At 34.6% G+C, this 25,236-nt stretch overlaps 1 protein-coding gene across 1 annotated transcript in view; it reads left to right on the top strand.

Moving 5' to 3' along the window:
• LOC142340423 (uncharacterized) overlaps positions 1-25,236 on the top strand; it is a 464,952-nt gene that overhangs the window by 345,912 nt on the left and 93,804 nt on the right. The window contains exons 4-9 of the mRNA XM_075390999.1: positions 4,098-4,207; positions 4,737-4,839; positions 13,811-13,999; positions 14,260-14,385; positions 14,711-14,758; positions 24,656-24,838. Of these exons, the coding sequence (XP_075247114.1) occupies positions 4,098-4,207; positions 4,737-4,839; positions 13,811-13,999; positions 14,260-14,385; positions 14,711-14,758; positions 24,656-24,838 (759 nt within the window). The remainder of the gene's footprint in view (positions 1-4,097; positions 4,208-4,736; positions 4,840-13,810; positions 14,000-14,259; positions 14,386-14,710; positions 14,759-24,655; positions 24,839-25,236) is intronic.

Below are 25,236 nucleotides of genomic sequence, written 5' to 3'. Positions count from 1 at the left end.
GATGCTTCCAATCGGTGTCCCTTGAAATCGACAGTTTTAATGATGGGCAATTTTTTATTCCTGAACACCATTAACACCGTTTTTTCATTCAAGGTTAACCTGTTTTGTTTCATATATTGATCTGTATTGTTAAATGTATCTTCAGCTATTAGCTGCAACTTTGCTTCATTCTTTGCATGACATGGAATTGCAGTATCATCGGCAAACTGTATTACATCACAATTCGTTGATAAAGCTTCACTGAAATCGTTGACATAAAGAATAAAAATTAAAGGCCCTAAGACAGTTCCCTGAGGAACACCGTGATTTATGACAACTCAATCTGATTTTGCTATCCCATTTTCACACTGTTTTCTATCACAAAGGAAGGAGTTTAATAAGATTCTTGCATTCTCTCCAATTCCATACATTTTTATTTTGTTCATAAAAACATCTATAGATATTGAGTTGAAAGCCTTTGCTAAGTCTAAAAAAAGTGTGACAACAATTTCGTTTTCGTCAACGCATTGGTTTATTTTTTCAGTTAATGAAATGATAGTATCCAGACAGGACTTTTGCTTTTGAAATCCGAATTGATTCTTGTTAATCAGATCATTAAGAGTTAGATGGTGAGTTTATTATTCAAGTAGTAATCAAAAGTTTTTGCTAGAGTTGGTGTGACTGATATGGGTCGATAGTTTTCTGGTTCTGGTCGGTCTCCTTTCTTATGAACAGGTGAAACATGGGCTGTTTTCAAAATATTAGGAAACGTGTTTTTGTTTATGCATTCCATTGACGACAAATTGTAAATGAGTTGCAATAGACAGTTTATTATCTTTTAGCGCCCATGCTGGTATATAGCCCAGTCCGGGCGATTTATGCTTAGGTAGATTATCAATAACATTGTACAATTCTTTTCTGGTGGCTGGTTGGAAGCTAAATTCTGGTCCCTCAAATGTTAGGGAAGAATGATTTGGAGAAACGTTTTTGCCTTTGTATAATCCGAGCCTCGCAAAACAGTTAAGAATATTGGCAATCTTTCTGTCATCCTCAACAAAATGACTACCTTCCCTTAATTTGTCAATTTTTTCTATTTGACTGTTGGAGTTGATCCTGTTTTTGATGAATTTCCATTGTTCTCTTGAAGTTGGTAGCTGCTGGAAAAATACTTTGTATAATCATCTGCAGCTTTTTTCAGTTTTCTTTTCACTGAATTGCGTAAAGATTTTTAAATATTATAGATCTCTGGTTTTGGGTTTTTCTTCCACGCATTAAAGAGACGGTGTTTTTCATTTGAGACCACGTAATTCCTTTGTCAACCATTGCTTTTGTTGTTTTTTGGTGCTACTTTCTACCAACTTCAAGGGTGCATGACAACTCAGTATATTTTCAAAAATGTCGATAAATTTCAAAAACATTTCGTTAGGCTCATTTATCTGGTACATAGGCGACCAATCTTGCAGCGCAATGTCGCGATTGGAATTTGATCTTGAATATTTCTTGGTATTGCGTATCAAAAACTGTCTTTTCTTATCACTGTGATCTATCTTTAATGATGACTGATATACTACTGTGAAGTAATCAACTCCAAGAGTCGACTCTAGAACATTGGCTTCAAAAATTTGGTTCTTCGAGATAAAACAGTGATCAATTAACGAATATTCTTTTACTTATTTTTTGAGAGTGCAGATATACGAAGCTATTGCGGCTTTTGCTGGCAATCTGTGAGCTATGTTTTCACTTTTCGGTCTCCAATTTTAAGGAGCTGATTTTAATTGGTGGCAGTTAATTCTAAAAGTCGACAACAAAGTGCGCTGAGGTTGGCTTCACTGTTTCACTTTCAATCGTGGTCTATAGTCATTTAATGCCTCTTTATGAACTTATTGACCCCACACTGAAGCACACTCCAATAATTGAAAGGGCCCCCTTACTTGTTCGAGGGTAATTCTTTTGACGTCAGTTTGTTGTTTCTATTTCATGGCTCGAAGAGGAGTTTTTAGTGGAGCGTCTTTTTAATCGTTAATTTTGGAGTATATGAAACGGGCAATATGGCACGTGAAAAAAGTGTTTCAGTCAAACTGCTGAGCGAAAATGGAGAGCAAAAAGAAAAATGAGCGTTCTTCTCACCTTATTTTGAGAGACCTGGAGAAGTAAGGTGAAAACTGTTTTGCGGAGCGAGTTTTTTGTGCCTGTGCAGCATTTCAGCGCAGATTTTTTAAGGTTAACCCATTTTTTTTTTGCCAGAATGGACCCAATAGACCGCGCATCAGGTTTTCAAGATGTTTTTGGACGTTTTTAGCATTTTATGTTTTAAGTATGCATTAGGTTTTTTAAAATCACGTAGATTGTGACGCTTTTAAACTACTTCTGGGCCATTTTTTTTTACTTTTCTATATACAAATAAGACAGTGGATCCAAATAAGACAGGATTCTTTTCTTTTCGAATGCGTTTTTGTACAGATCTATCCCTTCTTTTGTTGTTTTGGTTAAGATTTAATGCGCAAATCTGATAAAATTTGAGATAATTTCCTCTGATTTTTACAGTTTTTGTTTTTCTTAAATTGTCTTTAAATTAAGCTGTTTTTTCTTCAGTATGATGAGCTTAATGTTTTCTTTATTTAGATAAGACCATTAAATGTTTTACTATGCTAAATTGCAGTGCTTTGTTGCTGAGGGAGAATTTGTGGCTGGGTTTCCGAACTTTCTCGAGTTTTTCACCTTCCGTAACGTGGTGTTTTGTGCCCTCATTGTTTATTGATAGATAACTGATGACTAACTTGTTTTGTAATTTTTTTTGGTGTTTTTGAGTTTTTTTTTTACTATTTATTGATTATGTGAACCAGATCCTTAACTGGACTGCAAAATTAAATCAGTGACAAATTTAGAATTATTGGCATAGACGAGTCGGTTGTCAAACAGTAAAAAATTTGTATTTTAAAACAGTATTTTAAAGGGATTTTTTCCTAGTGAGTTTTACAGAGATCCGTATCTTTTTTTTTGGGATTGTGAAATGAGAAAGTACCTAGATCTGAATTAAAGGTTTCTTTGAAGAGATTCTGTTTTGAAAGTTTGATAAATTTTGTTTTGATTCTGAGCAAAACTTGGCTGCTTTTCAAATTAGTGTGTTTATTTACTTCCTTGGTGCCCTTCGAGAACTACGCTTCAGAGAACAATTTGAGGTAATTGTTTGATTGACGTGTCATGATTTTCACGAATTAATTTTAATGAATGTTCTCAAAACGAAAAGAACCTTAGAAGCGAGCTCTGAGTATTCTTAGAACAAAATGGACCTCACGATGAAAATGAAAAGATCGTTATCAAATTTTGTACTCTTCTTAAAAGCAGATGGTTGGCCCGGATAATGTTCAAACTAAATTTTTTTCAAAATTTTCAGAAGCTGCTTTTTAAATTAGTGTGTTTATTTACTTCCTTGGTGCCCTTCGAGAACTGCGCTTCAGAGAACAATTTGAGGTAATTGTTTGATTGACGTGTCATGATTTTCATGAATTAATTTTAATGAATGTTCTCAAAACGAAAAGAACCTTAGACGCGAGCTTCTGAGTATTCTTAGAACAAAATGGACCTCACGATGAAAATGAAAAGATCGTTATCAAATTTTGTACTCTTCTTAAAAGCAGATGGCTGGCCCGGATAATGTTCAAACTAAATTTTTTTCAAAATTTTTTCAATTTTTCGCAAATTGCGCTTCCGATCTTATTGAAGAGAAGATCGCGGTAGAGTGCACTCCATATGCTGAGATTTTCTGAAAATGTTTGTGTTGTACATTTTGAGATAGTGCTATCAGTCCCACTGTGAGTCGTTTCCAGGCTTCTTCTGGCTATATTTTTCAATGCTTTAGGAGAACTTCGCTGGAATTAAAGTCAAAATAACATAAATGTAGCTTTAAAATTTTACTCACTTCGGCTGAACGATAGGAACACATATATAGGTTCGTAGGAAAAAATTAGGCACTTTCTTTTTTTTTGTGGAAGGAATTTCTCTTGGCAAAATGCAGTTGTCACAAACTTAAAAGGTATGCTTCCTGTCAATAGATCGTTTTTTTTTTACTTTATAATAATGTGAATGTGAATGTGATTTAATGTGGAATATGAATTTAGGTAGCATTGAGCCAAGATGGGTGGAGGATAAACACAGACTAGTGTGTTCCAACTGTGAGAGCAAGTTCAATCTCGTCAACCGCAGACATCACTGCAGGGCCTGTGGAGAGGTGAGAGTACAAAAATCTTTCCAAAACTGGGAAATTCTGTTGTTGAAATACTGTTAGTCTTGTTTAGGGTGCTCTTTATTTCGCAGTAGTAGCTTCAATCGATGGTTATGCAGGGTAATAGGTTGTTTTCATTTCGCATAATTCCATGTGCAATTCATTGCGTTTAGCACATAAATTAGCCGCAAAAGAATTATTTATTCTCTGGGTATTGTGAAATATTTATGGGGGAAAATAATCTATTTTTCCGCAAAAATGCAAACTTGAATGTTTAACCCACTGATTCTTGATTTTGAATGCATCGATGATGTCTCAGTCGAAGCGAAAACCTAAGCTTTTCAAAACTGTCTGGTTTTGAAGCTACCTGAAGGGTGCTGTGGTAGCTTTCGAACATCTTTAAAATTTTCATGCACTCATTTTTTGTCCCATGTAAATTCTCTCAAAAACATGAAATTAGAAATATCATTTTATTCTAAATCTTCAAAGAACAACATCTGTCAAAAAGGGGAATAGAAGATCATCGTTATTTTAGGTGTTTTGTGCCAAATGCTCTGATGGAAAACGGGTGTTGGCGTTCAACCCTTCAGCGGGACCACAGAGGGTCTGCAGAAGCTGTAATGACGTTCTGCTAATGCGTTAGTTGACTTTCTATGAGCTTTATGGTGGCCAAGCAGTGTGTCTTAATTCTCGAACACCTTGATCTAAGTTTGCACTTTCATCAAGAATTTAGATTAAATAATTATCGGTTTCATAGTTAGCAATGAGTATTTATGTTCGTGACCAACATCACTGATAACTCATTAAAGAATATATGATTATTCTAGTTCCCTAGAATAGCAACGAAGGAATTTTACTTTTATATGTATTGTTCGTAGAATTTCTTGTCAGAGAAAAAGGTCTTTTTCAGGTCGCCCGCTAAGATGGTTAAAAATAGGATTAATTCAAAATAGGATTAATTCATAAAGATTACAAAATTAAACGATTGAGGGACCCCGCTAAATTAATTAAACCTTTTCTTCTGCTAGGCAGAGCCAACTGATCGCAGTAACAAATGCGAATTAATCAGTGCCTTAAAGTTGACATTTTTCAACTTCTTGCAAGGCAGGCATCAAAAACAAGGATAGCAAAGTTGTTGGTGTGGACCAGGGAATGGAAAAAATTAGCGTTAGTAAAATTCACCGAATTTTTAATTGCTCTTGAACGAAGTTCGTAGCAATTATTGTAAACGTGTGTGTCTTTTTACGACTCGAAGAGGAGTATTGAGATTCTACAGGTTTTTACGACTCGAAGAGGAGTATCGAGATTCTACAGGTTTTTGTTAGTAGAAAGCAAGTTTGTTAATGACTTGAATTTTGACTTCTTTCTGTTCGAGGCATTTACCTCCGTTTTTGATTGACGACTTCTGTTTTCGAACATCGGACTTTAACAGTTGCTTCGTTTGTAATGTATAGTATTTAGGAACTGCTGGTAATGTTCAAGGTGAAGAGTTCATTTTGAGATTTTCTGTTCCTATATAAGTCACCCCTAATTATCTAAACTACACCGCACAACCCCCCCCACCACCTATCTACCCCCCATTCCCAACACCTACCTCCCCCCACCGCCCCCTACCTCAACTTTCTCCCCACCTACCCCCCTCCCTTCACCTAGCTACCCCCCCCCCCCCCCCCCCCCCAACTACCCCTACCCCCCCATCTATCCCCTCCCTTCACCTAACTACCCCCATCTCTACCCCCCCCCAGTTACGCCAGCACTACCCACCTCCCCAACCTATCTACCCACCCACCCCACCTAGCTCCCCGCACCACCTACCTCCCCCGCCCCAACTTTCGAGTCATTTCCGGTATTCTACCGGCTATGTTTTTTAATGCAAATCTTTCGCTTGACAATTTTGACTTTTCGAGTGACTTTTACGCCCTTGAATTTTTGCGTTTCGCGTGATCTAAAATTCTCTCTCAGTCACAATTTCAAGCAGCTTAACTTAATTTGCGGCAATTTAATACTAAAAGTCAAATGAAAAGTGCGCCGAAACTGGTGCTATTTTTCACTTTAAATCTTAATAGTGGTATATATTAACCTCTAATGCGGTTATTTGCAGCCCACTATTGAACTTCTTAGTCACATTTATGCCCCCCTCCCGACTGAAGCAGGCTGCAATTGATTAGAGCTCCCACTAGTCGTTCGAGAGCAATTCTTCCGACGTTTAGTCGCAATACAATTTTTTGTCCTTTTGCGGGGACCATTTATTTTTTGAATGATATTTTATAAAGACTCCAAGATTAATGAGATGGGGGACAGCCGTCTTGGCTTAGACATTGAAACCGTAGATTTAAAGTTTGAAAGTGCATCTCCCACTAGTTGATAACTTCCATAAATACTACATCAATTAACTGCTCACGGGTGTCTTTGCTTGTTAAAGTTAATTACGTCGAAAAAAGTTGGGAAGTTTTGATGTAATTGAGCTGTTATGGAAAAGTTCAATAAAGAAAGTAAATGAAAGTGAGTGGTTTTCCCAATGACGCTAATAACCGTGGAGTCTAAAAGTTCGTATTACTGTTTTAGATGTAAAAAGGCAAAAGTTCAATTTTTCTTTAAAATTTCTGGAAGATTTTTTTCCGGTTCACATAGCCCTTTAATTTGCTATGCTCAATGTTGGAAAGTTTGTTTTCATCGTACATGAGATGAAAAATAACGGAAAATACTATTTTTAAAACTGCTGAAAGTATCTTTTTCTCGTTTCAGGAAAATTTTTTTCAATTCAGTTGTGATTTCCAGAAATGCTTATCTATTTAAAAACCAGGAGAATGGCCACCATGCTCCTTTACAGCTTGCTGCCTAAGATAAGAGTTACTGGTTGTGGATAATTTGAATATCTCCCACGTGCTTCCAAAAATTGATTGCCTTGTAAGATTTCGTATTTTGTTTAATTTTAGCTGAGGCTATTATTATTGGCCTTCTCTTGGTTTTTTTTACAATTCAAAGAATTTGAATTGTTTTGACGCGCTATCTTTTTTACGACTTGAAGAGGAGTATTGGAGAAGTCCTTTTTAATCAATTTTATTGGAGTGAATTTTGAAGCAGGAAATGAAACACGTGAAAAAATTTGGAGTGATTTTGTTGCTGAACAAATTGAAGAGTGCAGCGAAACGAGAGTGGTTTTTTGTTCATATCGATGTTTTTTGAGGGCGAGAAATTGAGGTGTGAAAAAAATTCTGTAAGCGACCCAATTTTTTGTTAACGTGTGGCATTTTAAAGCAGTGTTTTTATTTTTTTTTTTGTTAAGAGGTTTGGTCATTATTTGGTTTTAATTTTAGGCTGGTTCTGGTAGTCGTTTGAAGGTTACTGGAATTTCATATGAATTTTTTTTGCTAATTCGGAGGTTTTTCAAATATATTTTGCTGATTTTCGGGCTAATTTTTTGCGGTTTTTAAGATTGTTTTGTTTTACTGGCTTAAATGGGTATAAGAAAGATCCCTAATTAATCAAATTTTAGATAACAATTGGTTACAGTTTTGCGGATATGAATCATTTTTTGTTGAGAAATATGACGAAAAATGGCGAAATTTGGAACTTTTTCAGACGTTTTTCGTTTTCTGATTTTTAGACAAGTTTCTTAGCCTATTGTGACTTGCCTATTGTTTTGCGAGCACCTGGATACCCTATTGGCTGTATGAAATTTTTCTTTGGATTCATATGCTTTTGTATTTTTAAAAAAAATTATTAACTTTTTCTTTTTCCAGTTTTTTATTGCAAGTTGTTTTTAAGAGCTTTTTATAATTAGGCCTCAATTTACATAATTTTTTCATAATTTTTCTAAAGTATTTTTAATAAAATCACATAAGTGGTTTCAGTAAGCACCAGTTGTTTTGATGAAGTAATTTTGGCATTCATTCATGCAATTTCAATTGAAATGCGTGCGTGACGTCATTTTTCACTCTAAGTGGAGCGAGTTTTTTTGTTCATTCGTGTAATTAAGTTTTTTAAATTTTTGGTCACACGTGACTTACCTCACTCTCAAAAATGACTTCCTCTCTGAAATTGACTTTTTCAATTTAATTCAAAGAGATAAGGTGAAGTTGGGGGTACATCACTCTAATTGAAGGTTATTTAAGAGCAGCTAGCAGAAGAAGCAATAAGTTATACTGATTTCTAATCAAAATTTCAAAATCTTTCTTAATGAAAAGACTAATTTTTTTTAGTCTGTCTTTTTAAATCTTTCAGACTGCAGGTCTACAAAGCTATTGCTGCTACTTTCTGGCAATCTGCCTGCTACGTTCTGGTTTTCTTGTTAATTTGTCGTTTATTTTTGTGTCAAAATTGTCGTTTATTTTTCTGTCAAAATTTGAATTAACGAATTTTGTATAAGTTAAATCATAAACTGACGAAAAATTTGTAGTGTTTGTAGTCAGCAACAAACTCTAAATTGGAAGAATAATTGAAGATGCAGCTAATGGTAAAAAAAATAAAATTTAAACGACGGCTTTGGAAATAACATTTGATTGCTAATTGTAAACGCTTATTGATTGCTAATTGTTCTCAAACGAAGTTTCTGTTAATTATTATAGTCCCTTTGGCCTTTTCCATAGCTGTGATAGCGAGCTAGTACTGGTTTTTTCTAGGAATTTAAGAGAAGGATTGGTTTTCTTGAGGTTTTGGTTTACCGGACTCAATGTGTTCAGGTGGCGTTTTGACCTACACGCCAAAATGATTAAAACTGCCGTATTAACTGATTTTTGGTGAGTGAGAGAAGTTTTTGTTCATGCGCTGCATTGAATGGGTGATTTTTGATCTCGAAAATTGTTCAAAAGATTGGTGAGTATAGCTGACCATTTTTAACCTTTTTTCGTCGATTTGACTCAATGTTTTTCCTTGCCTTTGTTTTTTTCCATCGTTTTATTGATCGAAACTGCAGTAAAATGTAACCCTGGGTCAGTGATTTTACAGTGTGTTTTTCGAGAGCGTAATGATGTATTCTAAATGCAAAATTGGCTCCTATTTCTGTGTTTCAGTTTTTGGCTTTTCCCATGAATTTCTGTATTATCGGCTATTTGAAGTTTTTTATCATATGGTACCGAAATTTTTAATATCGGGCATTTCTCTGTTGTTAGCGTGGGGATTTTTATAGAATTTGCATTTTCAGAATGAATTTCCAATTTTCTTAAGTTTTTGCTTTTTGTTTTTTTTAGTAGATTGAGCCCTTCTATGCACCTTCAGAGGTTTAATATTCAAGTTACTCAGAATCAAATTTTTCGCGTTAAAAGTGTAGAACTCAGAACATTTTTTTATGATGGAAATTTAAACATTAAAACGACATTGTTGTCAAAATAGTTTCTCAAAATTCTCTTAAAAAAGATTGCTGAATATTTTTTAAATTTTTGAAGATGCCTTCGGTTTTTAATAAGTGTTGTGTATTTTCTAGTGTTTGGCTTCATCTCTTTCCGCCAAGTTTTCTTATCATTTATTGATCTACTTTTTAATTTTATTTGCTCTGCTTTTTTGAGTTCGTTTCCATATTTTGTGGTATTTCTGTTATAGTGCAGTTCTGAGAGTTTGGCTCCATCTTTTTCTCGGCAATATTTATGATCATTTGTTTACCTAAATTTTATTTTTTTTTGCTTTTTCGAGTTCGTTTCAGTGTTTTGCGTTATTTGTAATGTTATAGTGCAGTTCGGCAATTCAGTGCGATTTACTTTTAACGTAGGACTGATCATTAGACTGAAAATACTAATGTTTGTTGTGTGAGGAGTTTCTTTGCATTTCCGTTTTTTTTTTTAAAAAAAAGTCGGTTGACGATTTTTAGCTTTAATCTGTTTATATCTTTCCTGATAAATTTGGATTTTAATTGAAGTTTAATTTATTTTCGCAAGGATATTTTCAATATGAGAGAGCTCAGTGTTAAATTTTTCTGAATTGCTGTGGCGCCAAACCCAAAAAATTATTTTTAAAATTTTTCGATTCAATTAAGGTTCCGAGATTGTATCCAGAGAGTTTTGAACTTTGAGATTGGTCATTTTGTGACAATTTTTGATCCGAAAAGATTTTGGGTTTATCAGTTTTGTCCATATTCAAAAATTTTTGCTACTTTACAACGGTATAAGTTATGTTGCTCATAGTACAAACTTTTTGGGTTTCAAGAGCTGAAGGGAAATAGTTTCTGTTGAATAGCCGCAAAGCGATAGCTGGGGCTATTATTGGCCTTCTCTCGGTTTTTTACAATTCAAAGAGTGTGGATTGTATTGGGGCGCTGTCTTTTTTTTAAGATCTGTTCACACATTTTCATGATTTTGAAGTCAAATTGGAGGGGTGATTTTGGTCACGCCGAAACAGGAAATGGTGCGAAAAAGCGAGTGGTTTTGCGGCGTGAAATTCTCCGCTTTAATTTTAAAGGGTAGTGAGGAAACGGTGTTTGAACAAAAATTATCTTTGTCGCTAGTCGTTTTTTGTTCACATGCGGAAATTTCACTTTGATTTTTACTGTTTTGTCGATTTTGGATCGGATTTTTTTTTCTAAATGGTTTTATCAATCCATTCATAGTATATTATAGGCCTAGTTTTTTGTTTGAACCAAATTTCCATTTCTCGTTAGTGGTGTTTTGTTCTCATCCGGCATTTTGACATTGATTTTCTGTTTTTTTTTATTTTTTTTTAGAATTTATTTTTAAGAATTTTAATCAAATTCGCAATTTTCAATTTTTTAAAATTATACATTTTAGTCGATTTTCTTGCCTCAGTAGCCAGGTAACCTCCTCGAAGGTTTGGTAGTATGCTATTACATAGTTGTTAGGGGGGTAATTGAATGGTTTTCATTGTTGTAATGGAAAGAAGCTCCTTTTCGATAAAATTTGAGTTTGTTAAAATTGTCAATCTTTGAGACAACGAATTTTTTAGGCTTGGAGTTTGGTTTTTGAATGTCCTCTAGGGACACAGAAATGATTCTGAAGATATTAATATCACGATCTTCAGCAGCTTTTCATTAAATTTCTCGGTCTTTTTCGAGTCAATCGATCTTCAAGGGCCAATGAATTTGTTCGGGTCTCGCAGATGAAATACTGGACCGATTTCAGAAAAAAATGGTTTAAAAAGAAATGGGTATATTAAAAATGATCATATGTTGGCTAAGGGGTAAAAGTTTCCAGAGTTTTAGAATTGAGTGTATTTTTGTTCAGTTTGATTGTTTGTTTCAAAATTTCGATGATTTTGTTTGTTTTGGCTGGCATTGTATAATTGATCTGCTTGTCAGGTAGAATACTTCTAAATTTTTTTATTCAATTCTTTGAATTGTTTTTCAGGACTTGTTCATGATCATATGTTGGCTAAGGGGTAAAAGCTTCCAGAGTTTTAGCAATGAGTGTATTTTTGTTCAGTTTGATTGTTTTAGCTTCAAAATTTTGATGATTTTGTTTGTTGTGGCTGGTGTTGTATAATTGATCTGCTTGTCAGGTAGAATACTTCTAAATTTTTTATTCAATTCTTTGAATTGTTTTTCAGGACTTGTCGTGCTACGTTTTTTTAAGATCTGTTCACACATTTTCATGATTTTTTGGAGTAGTGATTTTGGTCACACCGAAACAGGAAGTGAGAAAACGGTGGTTTGAACAAAATTTTGCTTTCTCGCTAGTCCTTTTTTGTTCACATGCGGCAATTTCACTTTGGTTTTTTACTGTTTTTTCGATTTTTTGGATAGGATTGTTTTCTAAATGGTTTTTGCAATCCATTCATAGTCCGTTCTAGGTCTAGTTTTGTTTAGTCAATGAAAATTCTTTGAATTGTACGTCAGGACTTGTCCTGCTATGTTTTTTTTACTTCGTCTAACAGATTTTTGTTTCGTCTTACACTGACTTTTTCAATGACTTCAGTGACTTCTACTGCTTTGCAGTTGAAATTTGTCTGCGTGACGTCATTTGTGCTTTTAGGTCGATTGTGTGACTTACCTCACTCAAAAAATGACTTCTGAACTCACTTATGGCACTTTATTTTATGAACATTTACTAGTTAAAGATCAATTGTGTGCATCTAAGTAGTGTCAAACTTATATGCCCTAATTCTTGAGTATTAGTCGTGAGTTTTTGATTTCGATAATCAATTTTGAAAAAGCTCTTTTAGGGATTTTTCCTTATAGACCTTATGTGTATCATAAAAATGACAGTACGTATGTAACCCAAAAAATCTAGTGGTCTACTAAAGGACTTGTGGTCAATCTGTCTATCTTTTTTCTTTAGTTGTTTCAATTCATGGAAGGCCACAAGCGTCTATCACGGCTATTTTCCGGCAATCTGCTGGCTATGTTTTTACGAAGTGACAGCATAAAGTTAGACACTTGTCTATTTTGATATTTGAACCGTAGCGATTTTCATATTTGACCCGTGCGTGACGTCTTTTGTCGCTCTTTGTGGAGCGAGTTTTTGTTCATTTGCGTGATTAAATTTTTGTTCACACTTGACTTACCTCACTCACAAAAATGACTTCCTCACTTTGAATTTGACTTTTATTTACTTTAATTCAAAGAGATAAGATCAAATGGGTGTGTGTCACTCTAAATGAAGGTTATTAGAGAGCAGCTAATAGAGGCTGCAAAAACTTGTACAGATTTTAAATCAAAATATAACATATCAGCCTTCAATGAAAAGACGAATTTTTTGGTCTGTCTTTTTTTACTGTTTGTTGAGACTGTAGATCTACGAAGCTATTGCGGCTATTTTCTGGCATCTGCCAGCTATGTTTTGTTTTTTGTATGGTTTCTAAATGTTGTCGTAATTAATTGTTTTCATTTTTGCTTCCTTCAATGAATTGAAGCCGAATCATCTCATTATGATGGCGGTCAAAATTGCTCAAATAATTTAGTTGACTTGTTGAAGCGAGGAATAAGTGTTTGGATGCAAAAAAGTTTTGGCTTCAAAGACATTTTTGTTGTGCGGGAAGATCTGCGGCTTCGAGTTGCTTTCTGAATTCTTCCGGCTGTTTTTTTTATTCCTCAAGATTTTTGTTGCGACAATATGACGTTACCCTTACTTCAAATATGCTTTTTCACTAATTCCTGCAATTTTGACTCAATTTTACGCCTGAACTCATTTTTCAGTCTTAATTGAGCTTGTTTTTTTTTGCTCATTTGATTGATTAATCTTTTGGTCATATGTGACTTACATCACTCTCAAAAATGATTAAGCGCACTTTCAAATTATCTTTAGTTGAAGGGGATACGGTTCACTGATTATATGTCACTCTCATAGGCTATTTGATGTTAGCTAACGGAAACAACTCATAAGTAGTTTATTTTTTTCCAATGACATCTCAGAATCAGTAATAAAAACAGAATTTTCTCTTCGCTCTTTTATCTATTTTCTGCTATTTTATTGCAATCTGCCTGCAATGTTTTATCCTATTTTCCGTCTGATCATCGAATTTCCGTGACTTTTTTAACTACAGAAAAGGGATAAACTGGGAAAGCCTAAGGTCACTGAGAAGTTCTCTAAGAGCCTTACTAGTTTCTTATGATACAATACACTATTTCTAATAGTAATTGCGAATCGCTCATAATTTTTGTGGTCAAAATGATAGGTTGACCTTTGACGTTAAAAGTTTTGACCTAGAAATGAATTTTGTAAACAGAGGAAGAATCACAGAGGAGCTCAAACCGTGGTCAAAGAGGCCAGCGGAACTTGTCTGACTCACCTTACGCGCCTTCAGCCCCACCTGCGTTGAATTCCTCTGAAGTGTCGCCCTCTAGCTCATCAACTAGGATACCACAAACGCCACCGACTGTCTCCCATCGAGATCCGCGTCAATACTGCAGTCAAGGTATTTAAAGTTTGTGCAAGGGAAGCATCTTGTATAGCCTATTTGTATGCTTATATAATCTATAAATTTCCCGATATCATTATCAAAATGGTCAATATTAACAGTGCGGAAAATGATCAAAATTAATAAAATTTGAGATTATCATTCACTCTTAGCGTACGAGAAAAAAAAGGTGAGGTAAAGATTCTGTTTTGAGTATAATTAATTCCTTTAAAAAATTTTTAAAGTTCTGCAGTGCAAAATGATTTAAATTGGTTCAGGCGACGTGAGCTCGGCTTCCCAGACGTTTGATCAGCATAGACCTAACAACTGGGTGGTGTACATACCCTCAGATCTCATCAATGGAAATCAGGAAAATCTCTGCTCCACTCCAGAAGGAACGCCAGGTACTAAATTCCGAACCAAGTGGCTATTAATAACATTTCATATGCGCATTCCACCTATGACCTCTTAATCTCTCATTCGCTTTCACATTAGATGACAAAATTACGAAACCATTATGAAAAGCTCCTTTGAGGGAAGAAAGTTACGGCATGTTTTGCTACGGTTTTTGGAATTGATAGGGAACTCAGTTTTTTAAGCGCTTCTGTATTAAACATTTGAGGTTTCACAAAATTACATTTCTTGATAGATGGACTTAAATTTACTGAGATCTTTTGTTTGTGATCAACAGATCTGCGGGCAGAAACGTCACGTAAACTGCTGTTTCAGCGGATGGGCGACCCCACCTGAAGAGTGCTCTTAAGCATCGCAATGCAAGTAAGCAGTATGTTAGATAAAGTTTTCTTTGAAGTTTGAGCTGAACCCTGGGCAAGTAATCATGCGAAAGGTATCTTTTTTAATAGCCGCCAGTCTATAGCCGCGATAGCCAGTCTATTTTTTAATAGCCGCGATAGCCAGTCTATTATTGGTCTCATCTTGATTAATATACGGCTAGAAGAAATGTCTTGGTTTTCTTGAGGCTTTTGTGACTTGAAGAGGAGTTATGCTTTTGTTTTACAACTTGAAGAGTTGTTGAGAAGTGTCTTTTTAATTGCTCTCAAATGAGAAGCAGTTATTGTAAACGATTATGTCTTTTTGTATGCAGATTTTTCGCTTGGCCGTTTTTGTCTAGAATAATCTTTGACTTCTCAAGTGACTTTTTCACGCACGATTTTTTTTAGTGATTTCAATTGCTCTCACTCCGAAATAAAGTTTGTTGTTCAAACAAAACCGATCGTTGAGAGACGCTTTATTTAAAAGGTCCTGATAGACGAGTGTTTAATACCTTAGTTCAGGTGATGGAATCGGACTCAGGTGATCGGAGTTTAAACCCTACCTCCGGCTGATATTTTTGCAACCATAAAGAAAAATTAATATAGGCTACAGCCCCTGAATTAAAGTGCCGCGCCTGTCATTCGCGAGCATTTTTTCCGATGTTACGTGGTTTATGTTTTTAATCAATTTTATTGGAGTTAATTTGAAGCAGGAAATGAAAGCGTGAAAAAAAAGTGGAGCGGTTTGATTGTTTAGTAAAGTTGGAGAGGGGATAGAAAAGAGTGGGTTTTTGTTCATGCAACTTTTTTTCACGTGCGACTTTTTCAAGCAATGTTTTCTGTCGGTAAATTTGTCTGAAATGGCTATACAGTAGCAGTTGATTTATTCTTTCGATAGTTTTCTGTAGTTTATTGGTAATTAATTGCCGCGAAGAGAGCGGCTATTATTGGGGACATAGTGTTTTTTTATTCGTCGTCTCCATCGATGATTCTCGACCTGACTTCTTGAAATTGACTTTTTTAATTTCAGTGACTTCTACGTGACGTCATTTGTTCTGCTTTTAGGCCAATTGCGTGACGTACCTCACTAAAAATGACTTCTGAAATCACTTAATGAACTTTAAATTTTATGAAAATTAGCTAGTTAAAGATCAATAGTGTGCATCTAAGTAGTGCCAAAACTTTATGCCCTAATTTCTGAGTATTAAGGTCTTGAGATTTTGATTTCGAATATTGATTTTGAAAAAAAACTCTTATGGTTTTTTCCTTATAGAGCGCATGCGTCTCATAAAAATGATAGTCCGAATCTAACCCAAAATGTCTAGTGGTCTATAGGAGGACTCGCGGTCAATCCGTCTATCTTATTGCTTTAGTTGTTTCAATTCATTGAAAGCCACAAGCGTCTATCACGGCTATTTTCCGGCAATCTGTCGGCTATTTTGAGTTTGAGATTTTTCTGTACTTTTTAGGTTATAAGACTATTTTAGCAACTTCTCGCGCATTGATTCGTTTTGTTTCGTTTATTAGGTCTTGAATAGAAACCTATTGCTGCTAGTTATGGTCCACTACCTATTGCTTTCAATTTGGGTGGTACAAAGCATTTTTTGTGAATTGATTGCCAAAAATTTCCGAGTATTGCATTTATTTTTGTAAATTAACAGCATTTTGTTTTCTTTATTAGTAGATTAATTGATCAGACTATTTTGCCTTCTCAATTTTAATGAGCAAACTAATGGTCTCAGTTGCATGAAACAAAGTGTTTAATTGTGTTTAAAAGTTATTGAAATTTTTTAGTTTTCAAAATTAACTACTTTTTGGCTAATTTTGCTTATTAATTGACCTAGGATTGTTTTTAATAGTCCCCGTCAGCCTCTCAACGGCTATTGTTTAGGCGCTCTCCTTTTTTTAAAAAAATTGCTTATCCTTTTGAATCATGTTTTTCGTTTTACATAAGTCACGATTATCACGCTTGACTTCTGACTCAGTTGATTCAGTGTTTCAACTGAATGGATTTTAAATTGATTTACGCTTTCACGCATTGATTTACGCAATGTAGTGAATACGCTCAAAGTCAGAAAAGCAAAATCAAAAGATCCAAAGGATCAGGGTAAGCATATAAAGCCCTGTCATTAAGTCACAGTGCATTAGATTATCAAAGTTCATTAAAACGATTGCTAGCTGGCTTTATTATTATTATTATGCTCAATAGAGTTCAGTTTAAAAGCTGAATTAAGTGTAATTTTAGAATCTAACCGAATATGCAGAATTTGCACTCCAAATAAACAAAAAATGAAAAATTCTGTCAACTTCTAGCTCTTATTTTCTCTTTCTATTTCAATCCCAATGTGCGTCAAGCTGGTCAACGGCGGTTTTTTTCCGACAATTTGTCGGCTATGTTTTGTTAAGTTCCTTCAGTTTATTTTTTGGCTGCGTTTATTGGTCAGCGAAGCAGTTCTTTTGAGAAAATAGATTATTTTTACTTATTTCCCTGGATACTGTTATCGTTTTATTCGAAAATTTGTGAGATTTCCAATTGAACGAGATCACATTTATCTTCAAAAAGATCTTGAAAAACAGATAATCTTTTCTAATGTGCAGCTAATTTTTGTTTTGACTGGAAAAGTTGTGTTTGGAGAACAAATTTGAAGAACGAAGAGAACGAGAGTGGTTCTTTTGAAATGTAGGTGTGAAAAGGATTTTCGCTTGAATATCAGATTTGTCCACGTTGGGCTGCTGAAAGCGGTTTTTTTGCTTGACGGTTTTTATGTTGTCTAAAACGTTATTGTATACTAATATAATAAATTTCAGATTGTTCGTAAGGCGTTTTTATGCTTTTTGGTAAGTAATGGTAATTTAAATTTATGAACTCAATTTTTTTTCGGTGCAAAGCACTTATGAAATTTATGAAATTCTTTTCAGTTTCTTCCTCTAATTATAAAAGACAGAATTTTGTGAGCTTTTTGTCGCTAGACTTGATATGTGAAATTTTTATAGTCTCAATTGCGAGAAACACTTTTTTCTACTGTATGTGTGCTTATACTACATGAAAATTTAGTTTAAATTTCCTTGCTTTTAGCTAACTTGTCTTTTGTAAATTGACTTAAGATTGTTTTATATCTGCTTTGTTTTCAGCCAATTAATAATACTTATATGAAGGGAAAGTTTGGTTGGCGAAGAGAACTTCGATTTGTTTCCGGAGTTATTCTAATTGTGCGTTTCTTAATTTTTGGGCTCCGAGTTAACCCCCCCCCCCTTCATCCTCCCCTCCCTCACCCTCTTCGAACTCCTGTCACTCTCCCCTCCACTTCATCTCATTACAACTGTACCCCGCATGCTGGCGCCCACCGCCACTCCCCCTTCAATTGAGCTATAGCCAGCCTCCATAAACTGCAGCTAGCTACTGACGAAGCCCATTTGCGCAAAGTTAGAGTCAGTTATGTTTTTAATAGGCACCGTCATCTTATATGGCTATTATAGCGGTTTACTCGTATGTTTTTTTTACTTCGTCGAACAAAAGTTTGTTTTGCTTTACCTTAGTTGAACGCTTTGCATATCTTTCTGACTTCTCTAGGCTAGTTTCGTTCTTCGCTCATTCTTCTGAGTGCTTTCAAACAGCCACTGCTCAGCAAAGCAATTTAAAATGAACAGAATCAGTATCGAAAAGTGAAATCAAAATAGAAACGGGATAAACCCTTGAAGCCCAATTTTAGATGCCTGCTATTTGAACTTTATTCTTAGAAGTCTTAGTTAACATCTCTAATGCCCTTTGGCATTGATACTAACCCATGCATTCTCTCATTACGAAAGAGTAGTATGCATAACTGCAAAATCCAACCAAAATTGTTGGCACTTCAAAATGTTTTTGTACAATAATCAATTTTTATCATTAATTTTTGTTCCTTCAATCTATGTGAGCAAAAAAAACAATGTTCAGAGAGTGAATTGTTTTTTGAAAAAAATTGTTCCGTTGAACATTTTCGGAGAGCAGAGAAAAGTGTTTTTATGTTCATGGCTTCAAATAAGTTATTCTAAACAGTAATAATAATGTTGTTTTTGATAGCGTTTTGAATAAATTGGGAAACTAAATCGAGTTTTACGCTAGTTTGGAGCTCTTTGAACTCTTTTGTGAATTTTGAGTTTATTTCACCCATTTTTTTGCAGGAATTGAGTGAAAGTTTTGGTATTAAGCAGTTTTCCAATTAAATTTGACCAAGTAATTAAGAAATTAGTTACAATTTTCCTTTTCTTAATTTTGTTGTTTTTCATTTTTTTGCTTGGAATTTGGTTTGGTATGTTTGAATAAGGAGTTTCGCGCAACATCAGAAATTTTAAATTTAAATTATTGGTACTTAAATTAGTTTTCTGCAATGAAATTCAATAAAATTTTGTTTCATAGTTTCAATTGCCAACATTTCCTCGACGTTTTTAGACTAAAGATTTTAGTTTTTTGTGCTTTTTATCTTGATCAAAGGATTTTTCACATTGTAACCGCCGCCTAGTTTGTGGCATCAATTTGATTCTCTTGAGTATCTATATTAGTTGTTGTTCATAATTTCAGGCGTTTTCACTTTGCCTTGATGATTTTTGCAAATTTCCGCTTTTCTGTATAGTTTTTCGCCATTATTTCTTTTCTGCGGAAGTTTTCCAGCAATTTTTTGTCGATTATTTTGATTAAAATTTGGTTCTAAGAATCTGACAAACATTCTATTATTAATTGATTGATTGAAAAGTTTCTTGGAGCTAGATTTTAAAAAAAATTGGTTCTCATTTTTCAATGTGTCTCCTTTAGCTTCTTCCCAAAAATTGAATTTCCGCACAAAGTTGAACTTTGAAGACGTCTCCGACCATGGACTAAAGTAAATTTTTAAATGTTGCATCAGAATGGTTGAATTTCTGTTCTGTTACACATTTTGGCGCTAAAGTCTGAATTGCGGTGATTTTTTCGAGACGACTTATTGAGGCAAATTTTAGGCTTGATTTTTTGAGTTCTTGATCATCCTGAAATTTTTAGTAACGTAACCGGACGGCAAATTTCCAATAAAGCATTTTCATCCGGTTTCAACACTTCAGTGGGTTTCCTTGTTCTTTCGGTGTATTTTTAATAGCCGCACAGCGATAGCTGGAGCTATTATTGGCCTTCTCTTGTTTTTTTCGTCGTCGAGATTTTTGTTGTGACCATATGACGTCATAACCACTTCAAATCTGCTTTTTGTTCATTCGTTTATGCAATATCAACTGAAGTGCGTGTGTGATGTCATTTTTTGCTCTTAGTGGAGCGAGTTTTTTGTTCTTTCGCCTGATTAAATTTTTGGTCACACTTGAGTTACCTCACTCTCAAAATGACTTCCTCACTTTGAAATTGACTTTTATTTACTTTAATTCAAAGCGATAAGGTCAAATGGGTGTGTGTCACTCTAAATGAAGGTTATTTGAGAGCAAGTAATAGAGGCAGCAAAAAACTTATACAGATTTTGAATCAAAATATTACATAGCAGCCTTCAATGAACAGACAAACTTTTTTGGTCTGTCTCTTTTACTGTTTTTTTTGAGATTGCAGATATACGAAGCTATTGCGGCTATTTTCTGGCAATCTGCCAGCCATGTTTTGTTTTAGTGGGCAATTTTTTTGTTTTGCGCTATGCTTGTTTTTAATAGCCGCCCTCATCTTCTCAGACGGCTATTATAGCGCTCCTAATTTTTTTTACTTTGTCAAACTTTTTTCGCTTTACCATTTTGCCGCTTTTTCAGCATTTTGCGTGAAATCTTTTTGACTTCTCTAGGCTTGTTTCTCTCTTCTCTCGTTCTATTAAAAGTGAATTTGAACATCAGTTGCTCAGCAAAGCAATTCAAAATGAACAGAGTCAGAATAAAAAAATTGAAGTCAGAAGTAGAAACGGGATAAACCCATAAAGCCCAATTTTAGATGCCCGCTATTTGAACGTCGTTCTTATAAGTCTTAGTTACCATCTCTAATGCTTATTGGTATTGATAGTAGCCCCTGTAGCCTCTCTCTAAGAAACAGAAGTACGTTATGTTCAACTACGAAATGCCATCAAAATAAATTGGACTTAAAAATGTTTTTGTACAAAAATCTTTTTTTTCGGTATCTTCTATTCTTTCAATCCCAACCATGCTTTTTGGAATCAACGGCGGCTATTTTCCGGCAATCTGCCGGGTTTGTTTTTAATTGCTCTTGAAGGAAGTTAGAAGCAACTATTGTAAACGTGCTGGTCATTTTATGCAAAATTTTTGCTTGACCGTTTCGGCTTCTCGAGTGGCTTCTATGCCCTTGACTTTTTTCGTTTTGTGTGGCCTAAAGTTCTCTCATTCTCAATTGTCAGCAGCTGAACTCAAGTGGCGGCAGTTTACTACTAAAAGACAATTGGAAAGTGCGCAAAAATTGGTGAAATTTTCTTTTTTGGGTTTTTTTGCTTTTAAAAATTATTGGTTGTGAGGTGATTTGAACTCTTTATTGAATTTAGTTACCCCCGACCCAACTGAAGCAGGTTTTAATAGACTCGAGCTCCCACTAAGCAATCGAGAGCAATTCTTACATCAGTCGTTTTTGTTGTTTCAACTCTAATTTGAATAATGACTTTGATGTTTTGTTGGTTTGGGCTTTGTTCCACGGGTCTGAGGGTTTAGTAGGTTGTTCGGGAAGTACCGACACTTTGAGTGGTTCCTAATTTTTCCGGCTATGTTATTACGACTCAAAAAGGAGTTAATGGTGATCTATTTGTGACTTCAGTGACTTCTCTTTTCGCATATTGCAATCTAAAATGCCGTGAAAGCAAGTGTTTAGCCCAATCTGTTGAACAAAATTTAAATACAGAGCGAAAGAGTGGTTTTTGTTCATACAGTACTCTAATAGGTAGCGAGAAAAGTATTTCTAATTTTCTCAGCCAAAGATTTTCTCTCAATAGTTTCGGCCAGTAATAGCGTGTTTGGACTCATTTCTAACCATTTGAGACAAATATTAGACTTCTGGATGATATGATTTGAGTTACTTTTGCATTTTCGCCCCGCTGGAACGCTTCAGCACTTTTTGCTATCTTCATTTTTTTGTCGATCATTGGAATTGTCGTTCATTGCTTGAAATAAGTTGTTTTTGAGTTTTATGTGATCTATTGATTTAATTTTTAGTTGTTTGTATGTGAATTTCTACCGCGAGTCGGTTCCGGAGTCTTCCGACTATGTGTTTTTTACAATTCAAAAAATTTGAATTGTATTGGGGCGCTGTGTTTTTTTTAAGATGTTTCCACACATTTTTCAATGACATTGATTTTTTAAAACGGGACAGACAGGTTGAGCCCAGCGGGCATTAAGTTTCGTTAGAGTTTCCGAAATGGGCTTCAGCAATCCTTCAAGAGTGGTGCCGCTGCTGGGATGGCGTTAATTTAAGGTTAAAAGGTCGTTTTTAAGAGGTTTGAGCTCAAAGTTGTGCAATTTTTCATGTTTTTTTGTGATTCGATTTTGAGTTTTTGTTTGATTAGTCTTAGGTTGAAGTTTTCAAAAGTTGATGAAGGTCTTTTGCGAGACAAAAATTACTTGCTATGACCTTTTTATGAGCTATATGTTTTGGTACTACAAATACAAACACGCAAAATGATACAATTTTTGCAATTTTTTGCATGTTTGTGGTTTTCCAGCCTCAGGGGCCAGGGAATCTCCTTTTTGGTTTGATAATAGGGCACTGCATAGTTTCTAGTAACAATGGAATGGTTTTCGACATTTTAATGTTAATGTCTCTAATTTTAGCAGTTTTTTAAAATAATATCTGCAATTCAAGTTTTCCTTAAATTTTTGTCAATTTTTGATATTTGTCCATTCTCAAGTGCCAGAAAACCTATTCCATGGTCTGATGAGAAGTTTTTACATGGTTGTTAGTGTTTAGAATTTCGAATTTTTGAAATTTTTAATAAAACTTGCAAGTTTTTCTTGAAAACATTTGTTTTTCTTCAGTTTTTCTTGGCAAGGCAACCTCCTCCAGGGCTTTATAGTTTTTTATTGCATAGTTCCCAGAGGCGAATGGAATGGTTTTCAACGTTTCAATAGAACGCATTTCTTTTTTTTGCAATTTGAAAAAAAAATTTTGCCTATCGATCTTTATGAGCCAATAATTGTTTTTGAATTGGGTTACTGGGTTGCCTTTAGAGACAAAGAAGTTATTCTGATGATATTAATATCACGATTTCTAGAAACTATTCATTAAAATTTGCGATTGATTTCATTTAAAAAATTTTTCTGACATTTTTTGAGTTAATAGATCTTCAAGGGCCAATGAATTTTTTGAGGTATTGCAGACATCGATTTCAGACAAAAATTGGTTTCGAACATATTTTTGAAATAGGTATATTGAAATAGGTATCTTTTTAGCCATTAGTATACTTTTGTTTAGTTTGTTTGATTAGTTTCGTTAGAGTTTCGTTAGAGTTTCCAAAGTGGGCTTCAGTAATCCTTCAAGAGTGGTGCAGCTGCTGGGATGGCGTTAATGGCGTTGAAAGGTCATTTTTAAGAGGTTTGAGCTCAAGATGGTGCAATTTTCATGTTTTTTGTGATTCTGGAGTTTTTATTTGATTAATCTTAGGTTGAAGTTTTCAAAGGTGATGAAGGTATGTGTTTTGGTACTATAAACACGCAAAATGATACTAAATTTTGCCATTTTTCAAGTTTTTTGATATATTGTCATTTTTGAGTTTGTCCTGCCTCAGGGGCCACAGAATCTCCTTTTGGGTTTCAGAGCACGGCATAGTTTCTACTAACAATGGATTGTTTTTCAACATTTAAATGTCTCGAATTTTAGAATTTTTTTAAATAAAATATGCAATTTTTTTTTTAAAGTTTTCCTATTTTTTGGCCAGTTTTTGATTTTGTCCATTTTCAAGTGCCAGAAAACTTATTCCACGGTCTGGTAAAAAGTTACAACATGGTTGTTAGTGTCAACGGAATTGTTTTTAACAGTTCTAACATTATGAATTTTAGAAATTTTGATAAAATTTGCATTTTTTTTCAAGTTTTTTTAAAACATTGGCTTTTATTCAGTTTTTCTTGGCAATGCAACCTCCTCCAGGGTTTGATAGTTTCATTTTAAATAGTTCCTTGGGCGCAATATAATGGTTTTCAACATTTTAATGGAACGAACAAATTTCTATTTTTTTGAAATTTGAAATTTTTTCTGAAAATTATTTTTTATCGATCTTTATGAGCCAATGATTGGCTTAGAATTGGGTTGCTGGGTAGCCTTTAGAGACACAGAAGTAATTCTGAAGATATTAATATCACTATTTCTGGAAATGTTCCTTAAAAATTTGCAATTTTTTTCATTATTTTAAATTTAACTGTCCTTTCTGAGTTAATCGATCTTCAAGAGCCAATGATTTTTTTTGTGGTTTGCAAATATGATCCTGGAGCGATTTCAGAGACAAAAATTGGTTTTGAAAGTTTTTCTCAAATAGGTATATTGAAATAAGTATAGTTTTAGCAATGAGTATACTTTTGTTTAGTTCGTTTGATTGTTTTGGTTTCTCAACTTTTTGAGATGATTTTGTTTGTGTTTTGGCTGCCATCGTTCACTTGATCTGCTGGTCAGGTAGAAAACTTGTAAGTTTTTCATTCAATTCTCTGGATTGTACTTCAGGACGTCTCCTGCTGTTTTTTAAAAATTTTGTCTGCTTCGTTTTTGAAGACCGTTTGGTCACGCGCCAAGAAATCGAAGAGCGACTTTTTTCGTTGGATTCAACCACTCTGTAAAAGAATTCTGTGCGTGATGTCATTTTCTACTGTATTTTGTATAGGTTTTTTGGTCAATCGTGCGTTAAGATTTTTTGAGCTGAGTATACCTGACTTACCTCACTTAATAAAATATTTTTTTTGCATCCAAATTGAGAGTGGTATGTTTCAGCACCAGGTAGAATTGGATGTGGTGGTAATGCAACGGCAGGAGGCAGTGCGTCATCAAACAATTCAGAGGCATCCAAGTACAGAGTCTGCTTCGCTGATGGAGTGTCGCCTGGTGCCGCGTGTATTGAGGATCCACCGACATCGAGGTATGAAGCGAATTATAAATATTCCCATAACGATAGCGGCAGTTTTTAATTGCTCTCAAATTAGTTATGTACCAATTACATTAGTCCTGTCGATATTTTCCATGCGATTTTTCGTACTGCCGATTTTTGGTCTAGCTAACGAATATTCGTGACTTTTCAGCTTGAGAAACGGGATAAACTAGTAAAGCCCAAGGAGAATGTCACTGAGCAGTTTTACTAAGAGCCTTAGTAGTCTATGTATGAGATTCACCAAAAAATGCAAAGGAGACTTCAATTCTTGGCGTGAAGGGATATTCCCCTTTACTAGCTACTCCAATGGCTACTAAAGGATTTGGATTGGTGTCTTGTATTTTTAAGGATCAGTTAGTTTTTTCGTTTAATTGCTCTTGAACGTAGTTCATAGCAATTATTGTAAACGTGTGTGTCTTTTTACGAC

Source organism: Convolutriloba macropyga, chromosome 5 (assembly GCF_964194025.1).
Source record: "Convolutriloba macropyga chromosome 5, txConMacr16.3, whole genome shotgun sequence".
NCBI classification, from domain to species: Eukaryota; Metazoa; Xenacoelomorpha; order Acoela; family Convolutidae; genus Convolutriloba; species Convolutriloba macropyga.
The sequence above is the reverse complement of the archived record's forward strand: the minus strand, read 5'-3'. Positions and strand labels throughout refer to the sequence as shown.